The 12,240-nt window shown below is 40.2% G+C and overlaps 1 protein-coding gene across 1 annotated transcript in view; it reads left to right on the top strand.

Moving 5' to 3' along the window:
* Window positions 1-11,457, top strand: part of pdlim5a (PDZ and LIM domain 5a) — a 63,717-nt gene extending 52,260 nt beyond the window's left edge. Inside the window, exons 12-17 of the mRNA XM_083979320.1 lie at window positions 3,001-3,083; window positions 6,763-6,964; window positions 8,769-8,949; window positions 10,526-10,646; window positions 10,811-10,926; window positions 11,129-11,457. Coding sequence (XP_083835446.1) covers window positions 3,001-3,083; window positions 6,763-6,964; window positions 8,769-8,949; window positions 10,526-10,646; window positions 10,811-10,926; window positions 11,129-11,218 — 793 coding nt within the window. The 3' untranslated portion in view covers window positions 11,219-11,457. The remainder of the gene's footprint in view (window positions 1-3,000; window positions 3,084-6,762; window positions 6,965-8,768; window positions 8,950-10,525; window positions 10,647-10,810; window positions 10,927-11,128) is intronic.
* The last annotated feature ends 783 nt before the right edge of the window (window positions 11,458-12,240 follow it).

Genomic DNA, 12,240 nt, shown 5'->3' on the forward strand with positions numbered 1-12,240 from the left:
GTTTCTGTTTCCATCCAGAGAAAACAGTGAATTAGTTTGGCTGATTGGACAGACAGCATACTCATTCATATGCTTCTTTTACCAACTTTGCTTGCTCTACAGTGTCACATGTTGATATATGAAGTTAATCCCACCAGTTAATTGCAAAATTAAAAGATTCAGATTGACTCCTTTCACTTACGTTTAGAAACAGTTATAGAAATATGATTATTTTGAGGAATTTGTAAAATCACCTACCATCTAATTCATTATCTCTGGTTGTAAATAAAAAAAGTTAGTTTGCACCAATACTAAATCCACCTGTCACATGGTGTACAACATGATAAACTGATAAGGATTAATGAAGAGAGATGCTCTGCAGGCTGATAGTCGTCTCCACATTGAGGGTATTTTCAGTTGTGACTGTACCAGCTACACATAACAGGCTGATTAGCTGGAGTCAAGCTTAACACAACAGACCACAGGATGTACTTTTCACAATGCTTGTCATGAGAAGGGTGGGCATGGCATTTTTGACATCCATCTTACCAACTCTCTGTTAACTTGTGTTAATGTATTTGTTTTTACATCTTATTCCTCTCTCTGTTATGTTTTTCTTCTCACACCAAAGGGTGTCTTGGCATCAGTCTGCCACAGAAGAGGGAGACCCTAACTTCTCTTCCCCCGTCAATGCTGTCTATGTTTTTAGGTAAATTTAAGGTCTCCTCCTCCCCTCTCCTTCCCTTGTGAGTTGTACGTCTGACACTGACTCATTGCTCAAGTGCAATTACACAGCTATGTAGCTGAGCACCTATTCAGAAAGTTTGAATATATCATTTCAGAGGTATTCCTGAGTGGCAAACCAAGTGACCTCCCTGCTCTGTAGGGACCATTTCATATTATTGGTGTCCTGTGTGTTCAAATGAATTGTGTGCTTTGAGGAATGTCACAGCAGAGGCAGGCAGGGCAGCTGAAACACCGAGCATCGACTGAAGTGAAGCCAGTACACACAAGTGTGACATTCTTCTGATATCTCTCCCTCTCTGTCTCTATCTGCCTATTTACGTCTCATAGTCTACAGTATATCTCTCTCCCAGTTCTTCTCTTTCTCGCTCACACTCGCAAGCACAACTCAACGTAACTATGGCTGCAGTTGCCATAACATTTGTCTCCCATGAGTCCCCTAACAGCCAGGCACAGGGAGAAAACAGCAGTGATCCAACTGTTGGCATCAGGAGCAGCTATGCATTGTGGGTGTAATACGTCTGGGGAGAGATTGTTGGCCCACCCAAGCTCCTCAGCTGGCACGGATGAACACAAACACACACTTAAGAGCACACATACACATCCACACACTTGATGTAACTCACAGAGAGGTTATTCATTTTGCATCATTTTACAAGGCGGTGGAGAGTTTGAGGCCCCAGGGCCATGTTTGATTGAAGAGCAGAGACATTTTGCTCCTTTCCACCACAATAGCTGGACAAGCTCTGGCATCAGAAAATTAGTTTCAGAGCCTGTGTTGTTCTTCAGTACAAACCTGAAGAAATATTTAGTCAAAACAACTTCATAATTCTATTACAATGAGACAAAACAGTGTTTCTGATATACAGTATATAAGGCAATTCCATTACGACACACTTCTTTAACTTGTAGAGAGATTTTTGCATCACAATGAAGTGTTTGGCTCAGATGTTTTCCCTTCAAGATAGCGTTTTGACCCAAGAGAGAGTGTGACCCTGAAAAAGAACATGTTGTTTTCAGAAAATGTGTGTTGCTTTTTATTTCTTGTCAGACCTTGGGGAAGGACTCAAAACAATGCCACAGTTATTATACTGTATGTTTACGTTTCTTTAGAGATAAAATATATCACCCTGTTCTATGAAACTGCATATGAACAGCTGACCTAGCATAGCAACTAACCACTGGTCCCATGTGGTGATTTTGTCTGTTTCCTCATTTGAAATCAGTGTTCTGGCATCTTCTGAGGTGAGTGCCACTAAATTGTGCAGCTGAGTCTCTTAGAAGTATTTATCCTTTGACCCAAATGTGAATTTTAGTTTTATTTCCTTGGGATATGTGAAAATGGACTGCCAATGTTATCATGGGGACCTATTTAATTTGTCCCTTCATAACCTCAGTGAAGTGTCCAAACCCATATATTGTGCATGAGGGGAAATTTAAACTAAAAAGAGAATTAACGGTGTAGTATATAAAAAAAATATACAGGCAAGTCGCTCAATGTAGTGAAATGAATGTGTTCAGACTTTGAACTCTACTAGCAGAACTTTGTCTCCCCTGCATCATTACTGGTGGTGGGCTGGCATCTGTCTACGGGGCAGGAAGGGGCACTTACGTTCATTACACCATGCCGTATTTCATAACACTGTAGTCATTTGCTCTCTGGTGAATCATTTGAATTGATGTCCTGGCATCAGTTCTGAATGAGTGGTCTATATTATTAGTACAGTGCAAACCAACTCATGTCCCATCCATCATCAGGCTGGTGGCCTGGACTCCATTCTGCTACGAATGTGACACATGGGCAACATTTTTGTGCATACTGTACTCAAAAGTCGGAAGTGCACCGTGAAGTTGAGCACTGTACTGTTTTGGCTGTAGCTGCTTTTTGTGTTTTGGTTGGTGCCATATTTGTCTCAGCTCTGTCAGCAGGTAGGTGGCCTGGAGTCTGTCTTACTGCATTTAGACATGAACTTGAAAAATGACACTTTGCTCACATTTTTTCCCCTGTTCTTTTTGTCTGTTAGAATGCAATTGCTGTTAGTATATCAAGCTAAAAGATATTTTGCTGGGAATAACATTTTTTTGTAAATAACAATTTGCATTCTGGTATTGTATGGCCTATCCCTTTGAATGAGCAGGATGCAAAGTAAGTATTTTGTAATTTAAACAGTGAAGATATGAGTTTATGATGATGAGTTGTTTAATTAAGAATTTAATTACAACATTTATTAAGTGATTTCCATATCATTTGTGTTTCCATGGTGTCTGTCTGCGCAGTGAGGAGAGTGAGGAGCCTGAACTCAACAGCCATGACTCTGCAGTTGTCAAGACCATGATCAAAGGACCTGCTGCAACCCAGGGTAAACACTGTGTGTGTGGGTGTTTTCTCCTGTCCCCTTGTGATAGCAGCACACTTTAAAGGTTTCTTTTTCTCCAACTTTTTCACAGTGCTACATTCCCAATTAGCTCTGGCTATGATTCTTACTAGGTCTCAATTTTATACATTCTCAAAAACTTTGGACCAAGACACATTTGGCTGGTCTCTTACTAACTTACTGAAATAATATCTGCCATTGTGAGAACATGTTAAAGAATACAGTATGTATATAATACATTGGTTTCAGTGACTAGAATATATATTTTTATTCATCATGAAATCTGTGGAATAGTACATTAGGTTTACAGCCAAATCCAACAAAAATATATCTTTATGGCTATGTGTGAGTTGTTTTTACTGTAGGCCATTTGTGGTATTTTTTCACTGAATTAGCTACGGGGGTACAATCAAACTAAGGTGCCTGAGCTGTTTTCTTAGCATAAGTCATGGGGAATGCATGAATACCCAAAATGTGACTCCCCTCAAACAGAATCCTAAAAATAAACTCCTTCAGGAATTGAGTTAAATCTTCTTTTAAGCATGTTTTTGATTGATTAATATATTCCCTCTTACAGTGTTATTTCTTCTCATACAAAAAATGTTTGGTTCCCAATCCTGGCACACTATGAAACTGATTTACTGCTGTTGGATTGAATGTTGTTGCAGCCAGTTAGCAAGGGGAAAGAGGCTTATTTTCCATGGTTGAGGCGTGACATATGTTGTGAAATAGGTCATTGCAGACTTTCTTTTTCTTTTCTCGTCTTTTTCCTCTGTGGAAGCCCATTAAGCAGGCGAGCAGGCCCTGCTCTGCCTGTGGCGCCTTGCTCAGTCACACGTGCGGCAGTTCTACACTGTCAAAAAGATAATATTGACTGAAGGGACCTGTCGGCAAGTTGTGAATAAAGTTTTAAAGGCAAGTCACAGAGCAGCAGTATAATGCCTGTGCTCCATCTGCAGTCAGACCTCAGATTCTGAGACTGTCAGTTCTGACGATTACTCTATTTATCACGTAACATAAATGATGCTTTCCCTTTTTTTTTTTTTTTGTAAGCAAGATTCCTCTTTAGGATTTCTCAAGTTTCAAGTGTCTTTTGTATCCTGTCTCTGAGCACAAGGTTGTCCCTCTCATCCATCTCACTCCCTGATGTAACTGCTGCTCAACAAAAATCATAAAATATAGTCACTTACCCATGGACTCAGGGTTGTTAAAATATACTGCTAGCAGTATGGTGCCACAACAGCATGTAAACCGCTGACCCAGACTGAAGAATCCAGGGTTTCAGCAACTTGCTTGTTGCTCATGCCTTTGTAAAACAATATCTTAACTGTTCAAAGTTGAAATCATAGACACACACTTATGCATCTACGTCCCTCACTTACCAACTCCCCTCATTCCATCAGCGTGCTCCATCTTCAACATAAAGCCTTTTGTATGCTAGCAGGATTAATGGCAGCTTCTCTAATAGACTGAAACATCAAACTGCGTAAAAACAAAAACTTTGTTTTCCTCACATGAAACAAATTAATGCCACTTTTTGGTAGGGAACTTTGGCCCAGCAAAGTTATAGTGAGACAGCATTCATACTGTATCTGTGGCATCTTAAAGCTGTGTTTAACTTGACTGTCAAACATACGTTTCAACTTAGGCCCTCTACATTTTTATGATGGAGTTTTAAATGAATACCCTACTGGTTTCAGCATTAAATGTAAACCCAGCCCTGTTCCTTGCCCAAACAGACCCACTTAAACATGACATGTAATGGTAAAACCAAGCTCCAAAAGTAGCCCTTCCCACACCATGCACACGTACAAAAACACATCACCATCCACAGTGTGGAGATCAAAGGCCAAAATACATGTTTGGCCAGGTGTCTGAGTTTTAGTTGGGGGAATGTCTTGGTGGTCTATGTGTGTGTGGTTGCATGTGTTTGGTCATGTGTATGCATGCACATTCACCAGAGGAATGTGTTGAAGGTCGAGTGGAATATTCTGTGTATTACTGAAGATTGATGTGGTGAATCCATGGTTGTGACAACAGCAGTCAGCCAGCTGCATGCACTGCCATGACACCTGCTGGGTGTATAGACAAAAAGGGTAGAGGTCAAATAACTTATACACCTGGGAAGAAAACACGGGCAAACACATCTATTGTGATGGTGTGAGCTCACTAGTCCAAGTTTCCATCTATGAAATAAAGAAAAAATCCGCACACCATAGGAGCTCCCTTCAGAGGATTTAATAGCGTGACGTTTCGAGCAACAATGCTCTTTTTCAAACTGCTGTGTAGCTGGTACAGACAGGAAACTGCTTAAATACAAAATGACCCCGCCCAGGTGAGCAATCAACCAAATTGGAGTCAACCATTTTGAAAAGAAGGGGGGTGTGACTTCCACAAAATATCCATATAGAAGAAAAAATGAATACAGGCAAAAATACATTTTCCATGAGGTAAGTACATGGTGGAGAAAAACATTTTTTTGTAGACAAAAGCATCATGGATCTATAGAGTACAAACAATCATCATTCTGTAGAGAATAAATAAACATTCTGTAGAGAATAAATAAACAGGCAGAGTCGTTGTATTATGTAGTAGGGACACAGCAACCTAACTACAGTAAAGAGGCGCCTCTGTCTATAAATTCAAGAAACAAATGACCACCAAAGGTGGATATACCGGTATACAGAAGATATACAAAATATACACATACATATACATACCAGTAGTAAAAAAAGTTAGGTATACCAATATACATTTACACATATACTGGTAGTAAAAGAACATCCCACGACAATGACCATAGTAAATAGAAAGAACAGGATACATATATATATATTTTTTACCTACAGTCAATCAGAGAGAACCGTAACGGCAGGAACATTACAGGCAGGGTCTAACATCAAAATCTTCGTTGAGCCCCCTAGGAGATAAAGTGTCCAGAGTATGAATCCAATACAGTTCTTGTTTAAGCAACAGAGTGTTGATATCCCCCCCTCTGCGCGTTTTTTTAATTGTCTCAGTCCCTACATATCTTAAAGTGGATATGTTGTGTTTAGCCTCTGCAAAATGAACAGCAACTGGGTTTGTGGCAACGTGATTTCTAATGTTGCTCCGATGTTCAGATATTCGTGTCTTCAGAGGTTGGATGGTTTTGCCTATATATGCTAGGCCACATGGGCATTTCAGCATATAGATAACATTGGAAGTGTGACACGAGATAACACCTTTAATGTCAAATTTTTTACCAGATCGAGGATGGTAAAAATGCCTGTTTTTTTGAGAAAAGTTGCATTGTTGACAACAGCCGCAGGGATAATATCCTGGGGAAATATTAAGAAAATGTGGGGGGGCTGAGAGGGGAGGGAGGTCAGCTCTCACCAGTGTATTTCGTAAGTTAGGAGGTCTTTTGTATACCACACGTGGGGGGGTTGGGGAGACACTCTTTTAAAATGGGGTCAGTGTCAATAATGTGCCAATGTTTTTTAATAGTCTTTTCAATACTATTGGCAACAGGTGAGTACTTGATGGCACAAACAACCCTGGGTGTATTGTCTTTTTCTTTCGTGATAGAGAGGCATTCATCCTGTGACACATCTATACCATTATCCTTGTACCTTTATTTCTGCATCTTTGTTTTATTTCTGTCCCACTGTACCTCCTATAGGTCACGGTCCGCGGAGTGGTTTAATCACTCCATCTTTTGGGATGAAGGGTAACAGCAGTGCCAGTGTCCCCAGGGGTCCAGTCCCAACCCGACCAGTACCTCAGCCTCACCCTAAAGACGAGGACACGCTGGTCCAAATGGCAGAACACATCCCTGCTGGGACACGTACGCCCATGTGTGCCAACTGCAACATGGTCATCAGGTAAGATAAAACTGATGCGTCAGATATTTTATAAAGCTTTTAAAAACCCTTATGAAAGGTAACAGACAGCTGTATAGAATGAGCATTTTATCATTCTTAATAGGCAGCACATCGATAAATCCATGTCATCAGATATGAAAGAGGCTGTCATCGCTATCCGTTTCTAATTGTGAAATAAAACATGCATGGTGTTTAGTTCCATCATATCATGCCCTATGCTACTTGCACTAGGATAATCAAAAGAGTGGATGTCTTCAACTTGACTGCACAGATAATAACATGTAGCTACTCAAGTAAATTAAAAACAGGAAAGGAAAATATGTCCACTCCTTAATTATTTAGTGACCCAGTTAGGCACTTAAAATAATTAACTCGAAACACCATGAGTAAATAATCTGCATATGAAATTGTAGAACTACAATGATCTGCCTGCAGTGTAGATAATGATAAGGGGAATTAAGTTGCACCTGCAGAAGCTCAAACTGTTGGATGATTTTCAGCACTCTGAATACACACACACACACACACACACACACACACACACACACACACACACACACACACACACACACATACACACAGTCTTACAGCGGGATGATACCAGATCTTGATCTTCCTGTTGAGTCATCCTCTCCGTTTCCTTTTTAAATATAATTTGTAGGTTTGAGAATCTGATTAGGAGACATCACTGTATGTACTAGTGGCATTGAAGTGAAGATGTCATCGTGTGTATGATACTGGATGTGGAGTTCTATCTGATGACTTGACAAAATGACTGCACAATGTCATAATATTTACATGTGCTATAAAAGTATAAATAAGTGGTAACCAACTGCCCTAACTCCAGCATTGTCTTCCGACTGTGTTACCTATACATTACTTATCACTTAAGGATAGGATTTCTCACATCCTAATGACTGCCAAGCTATCTATCAGTGTCACTATCAGAGTATTCTCAGATAAGCACAGCTATTGAGAGCAAGGAGAGTATAGAGTAAATTAGTCTCTGTTGTTTTACCACTTCACCTAATCATTGAAGTGGACAGGGCAGGGGTGGTGTCTGAGTAGAAGCAGAGGATGATGGTCACAAAAGACCTTTAGTACTGGCACAACACATTGGATTGGTGCTGGAATGTGCTCCTAGTTTATCAAGCTCTTAGTGAACAAAATGAAGTACTAGAAACATTCAATGAATACATAGCAGAAGTATAATCTAACAATTATTTAGATCATTTGTTTCACTCTTGACTGTCCTTGCCTAATACTATTTTATTTGAGGTTTTGTGTTTCGTTGTGTGAAACAAAGCAACCATCATACAACCATCACCACATACTGTTAATAGACTTTTTGTTTTTGTTCATCTGAACTGTCAACATTTTTAAACATTGTATGATTCAGAGTATGCATTCATACAACAACATATCAGAATAAGTTAAGTTAAATCAGAGGTAAATTGTCAAACTGTAACTCTTCTAGAGGAGGAAGGACACAGAATAAGAACTTACTGTAAACTTAAATCAAGAGAAGTTAATCAAAGTTAAATTACTTACATGTCATTCAGTCATTCATACATTTGTGGTTTGCCTATTTGCCCTCTAGTGGCTGTTTGTAGACAGTAATAAAAACAAAGAATGGTGACTTGCTGACCTACAGTATAAGCACTACTTTCCAGGGTATAGGATACATTGCCTCAACAGTTTATGTTCATGACATGCTGCCTTTCTTTAAATAATTTCATGGTGATGCAAACAGGGTTATTTTTGCAACAACGTATGTTGATTTCCATCATCTCTTTTTTTTCAGAGGGCCCTTTTTAGTAGCAATGGGTAAGTCATGGCACAAGGAGGAATTCAACTGTGCCCACTGCCGCACATCCCTGGCAGAGGTGGGCTTTGTGGAGGAACAGGGATTTGTCTACTGTGAACACTGCTATGAAGAGTTCTTCGCTCCAACATGCAGCCGCTGCCAGGTTAAGATACTGGGGGTGAGTTAAAACAAAACAAAATCACACAAAAGATCATAAAGAAGATAGCTAAAGTTAGGTTATAGTGCAGAGAAAGAGAACACAGATAGTTTGCCATTTGTCTGCAGATTTTACATTGGTACCATTCACTGTACAGCTGGCCCTGACATTGTATGTGTCTGTTGTTTTCAAACCCCACCACCTGTTGTTTGGAGACCAGCAGTGATAGCCCCCCTCTGTGTCAATCAGTGCAAATCTCTCACACATTTCAGCTTCTGTCTTTATTTGTGTGGCATGTTCTTCCGTTTCCTCTTTCAGTTTCTTTACAGTAATATCTCACTCAGTTTTGTGCTTACAGTAACTACATTAACAATGGGTCAGTGTAATTCTTAGTCTGAGTAAATTGCCTCTCTGCTACGGACCAGCTGTGTACTGAGGGGTTTGAAGTGGACATTTGGTTGCATGATTATATCCAAATGCATATGTGACTTGCATATGTGATATGACTTGTATAATGTGACTTTCAGTATTGAAATCGGTAGAAGTAGAAGTAGAAGCACAACAGGTTTCTGGAGTCTGTTTCTCTTACTCTTCTCTGTCTCTCTCTGTACCTTATTTTGCCTTATTTTCCCTCAACATATGTCATCATAGCATTAGCCCTAGGGATGCATGATGTATGATAATGAGAAATGTACTGATGTTGTGTCAGATTCATCATAGGGTCACTGTAAACTTTTACCACAGTGTAGGTCCAAGCCCAAAGATAAAGGGGACAATACATGGAGCACCAGAGTAACAAAGCTTTAGGTTGAGGAAATTTCAATAGTGCCCACCAGTGAAACACAGGAATGCAGGATATGTTCAGGTGTTAGGAGAACAAGGCTTAGAGGCCTAGAGGCCGCAGGTGTAGCTTGAACCCAGGGTGTCAGGAAGCTGAGATCTTTGCTCTTGTAGCAGTTCTGACATTCATCCCTCACGTGTTCTAACCTCTTTAGCCTCAATCCCTTTCAACCCTCTATTTCTCACACATCTTCAACCAGCTTATGGCTTCTTATTAACCTGTTTTCTCACTCCCTCTCTCCTAATCCTTCATTTTACTCTGACCCACCAACTTTCCATTGATCCCATGTCCTCTCTTGTTCTCACAGTTTAAGGGTGGGAAAGAAAGCAGTATATCTATTTTAAGCTGGGTCATGTGGCCCCACAAAAAAAAAAAACTCAAGTGCAACAAAAGAAAAGGTCAGACTGTATAAAAGGCTATACATTCTGCACATTTGTTAAACACATACATGTATCTGTAAGTACTGATAATAGCAATAGATGTGCTCAATGATATTACAAACAATGACCTACTTCGCAAAGTGGCATCCCTTCAAACTTCATTGTATTAGCTCCACTTCTTGGTAAAGTGGATCTAATTTGAACACGCACACGCACACACACACACACACACACACACACACACACACACACACACACACACACACACACACACACACACACACACACACACACACACACACACACACACACACACACAAGCAACAAACTGTATTGTGCCTCCAACCAACCACACTGTTTTTGCATTTGCACCCAGGAGGTGATAAATGCTCTCAAACAGACGTGGCATGTCCAATGCTTTCTGTGCGCAAGCTGTCAGCAGCCAATCAGAAACAACACCTTCCACCTGGAGGATGGAGAACCATACTGTGAACGAGGTAAGTGATAATGACTCTGATAATGCGTTGATTAGGCCAATGAATGGTTTCTCAAAATGAGACATAGCTGTCTGCCTCTGGAAGTTTGATTGGATCTTGCTAGAATGACTATAACCCGTGGTTGATTTGTTTTATGTGTGCCATCATGTCCTTTTCTTTAAAAGACTTCTACAATTTGTTTGGGACTGGCTGCCATGGTTGTGAGTTCCCCATCGAGGCTGGAGACAAGTTCCTGGAGGCCCTTGGTTACACCTGGCATGACACCTGCTTTGTTTGTGCCGTAAGTGTGGGACATAATCATCAATAACAGTTCATATTCTTTTTTTTGTATTGTTTCAGTGTCTTATTTAAGGTCAACCCATTTGTAGCCCAGTTAAGTGTTCTCGACATCTTTACTTATCTTTATTTAAACTTTCTGTGTGTGCTTGTGTTACCACCCCCCCCCCCCCCCCCCCCCGTTCTCTCTGTATGACTTTTTACAGGTGTGCTGTACTGCACTTGAAGGCCAGACCTTCTTCTCCAAGAAAGACAAACCTCTTTGCAAGAAACATGCTCACACACTGAAGATATGAATCTTAATGTGTTAGTCTAGTAGTTAGTCTGTGCAACAATACAGCTCGAGCAATAGTCATTCATGCATGGTGGTAGCTCCAGCAGATGAGCTTATTTAGTTGTATTCATCCACCCAAACTCATAATAAAGAAAACACTGATTTGATTTTACCTTGTGTTCCCTACCAGAACAAGCAATAAAGCTAACAGTTAAAGGGATAGTTCAACATTTTGGCAAATTGGCCCATTGCCATAATCGCTATAGTCATAGCAGTAGGTTCGTTACCTTTAATTGTCGGTGTAAGCTAATTTTAGAACGGCGGAGCGGAGCAGCAGGCTGCTCAGAGCTACACTATGGAGGCTAAAGGAATTTCTTGGTTTCCCTCATCAAATACAAAATCCCAAAACTCCAAAACGCTTTCGTGGACAAGTTGTGACCTGCACAATCACCACGCTATGAGATAATAATGGAACGTTAGAGTCTGCTTGCTGAAAAACTGTCCCTGAACGCAACGCGCATCAGCAGTTTTGAATTAATTTACCTCTAAAACAACTCTGTCTCGTAACGTTCCGTTATTATCTCATAGCGTGGTGATTGTGCAGCTCACAACTTGTCCACGACAGCCTTTTGGAGTTGTTGGGTTGTGTATTTGATGAGTTTGATGAGGGAAACCAAGAAATTCCCTTAGCCTCCATAGCATAGCCCTGAGCAGCCTGCTGCTCCGCTCCGCCATTCTAAAAACAGCTTGCACTGACAATTAAAGGTAACGAACCTACTGCTATGACTATAGCGATTATGGCAATGGGCCAATTTGCCAAAATGTTGAACTATCCCTTTAACAATGGGTATTTTTTTTAGTTTTGACTGATTTGAAATAGAAAATACTTTATTTGAAGCAATAATTTGGAACTGATCTTCTTCATCTAGATTTTATGTGCTCAGTGATGCAGAGTAAAACAGTTATATTATCAACTGGAGTGTTCGTGTTCTACCACTGAGCTTCGCCAAAATTAGTAATTTAACAATGCAAAAGATTCTGTTA

Source organism: Trachurus trachurus, assembly GCF_905171665.1.
Source record: "Trachurus trachurus genome assembly, chromosome: 9".
Taxonomy (NCBI): domain Eukaryota; kingdom Metazoa; phylum Chordata; class Actinopteri; order Carangiformes; family Carangidae; genus Trachurus; species Trachurus trachurus.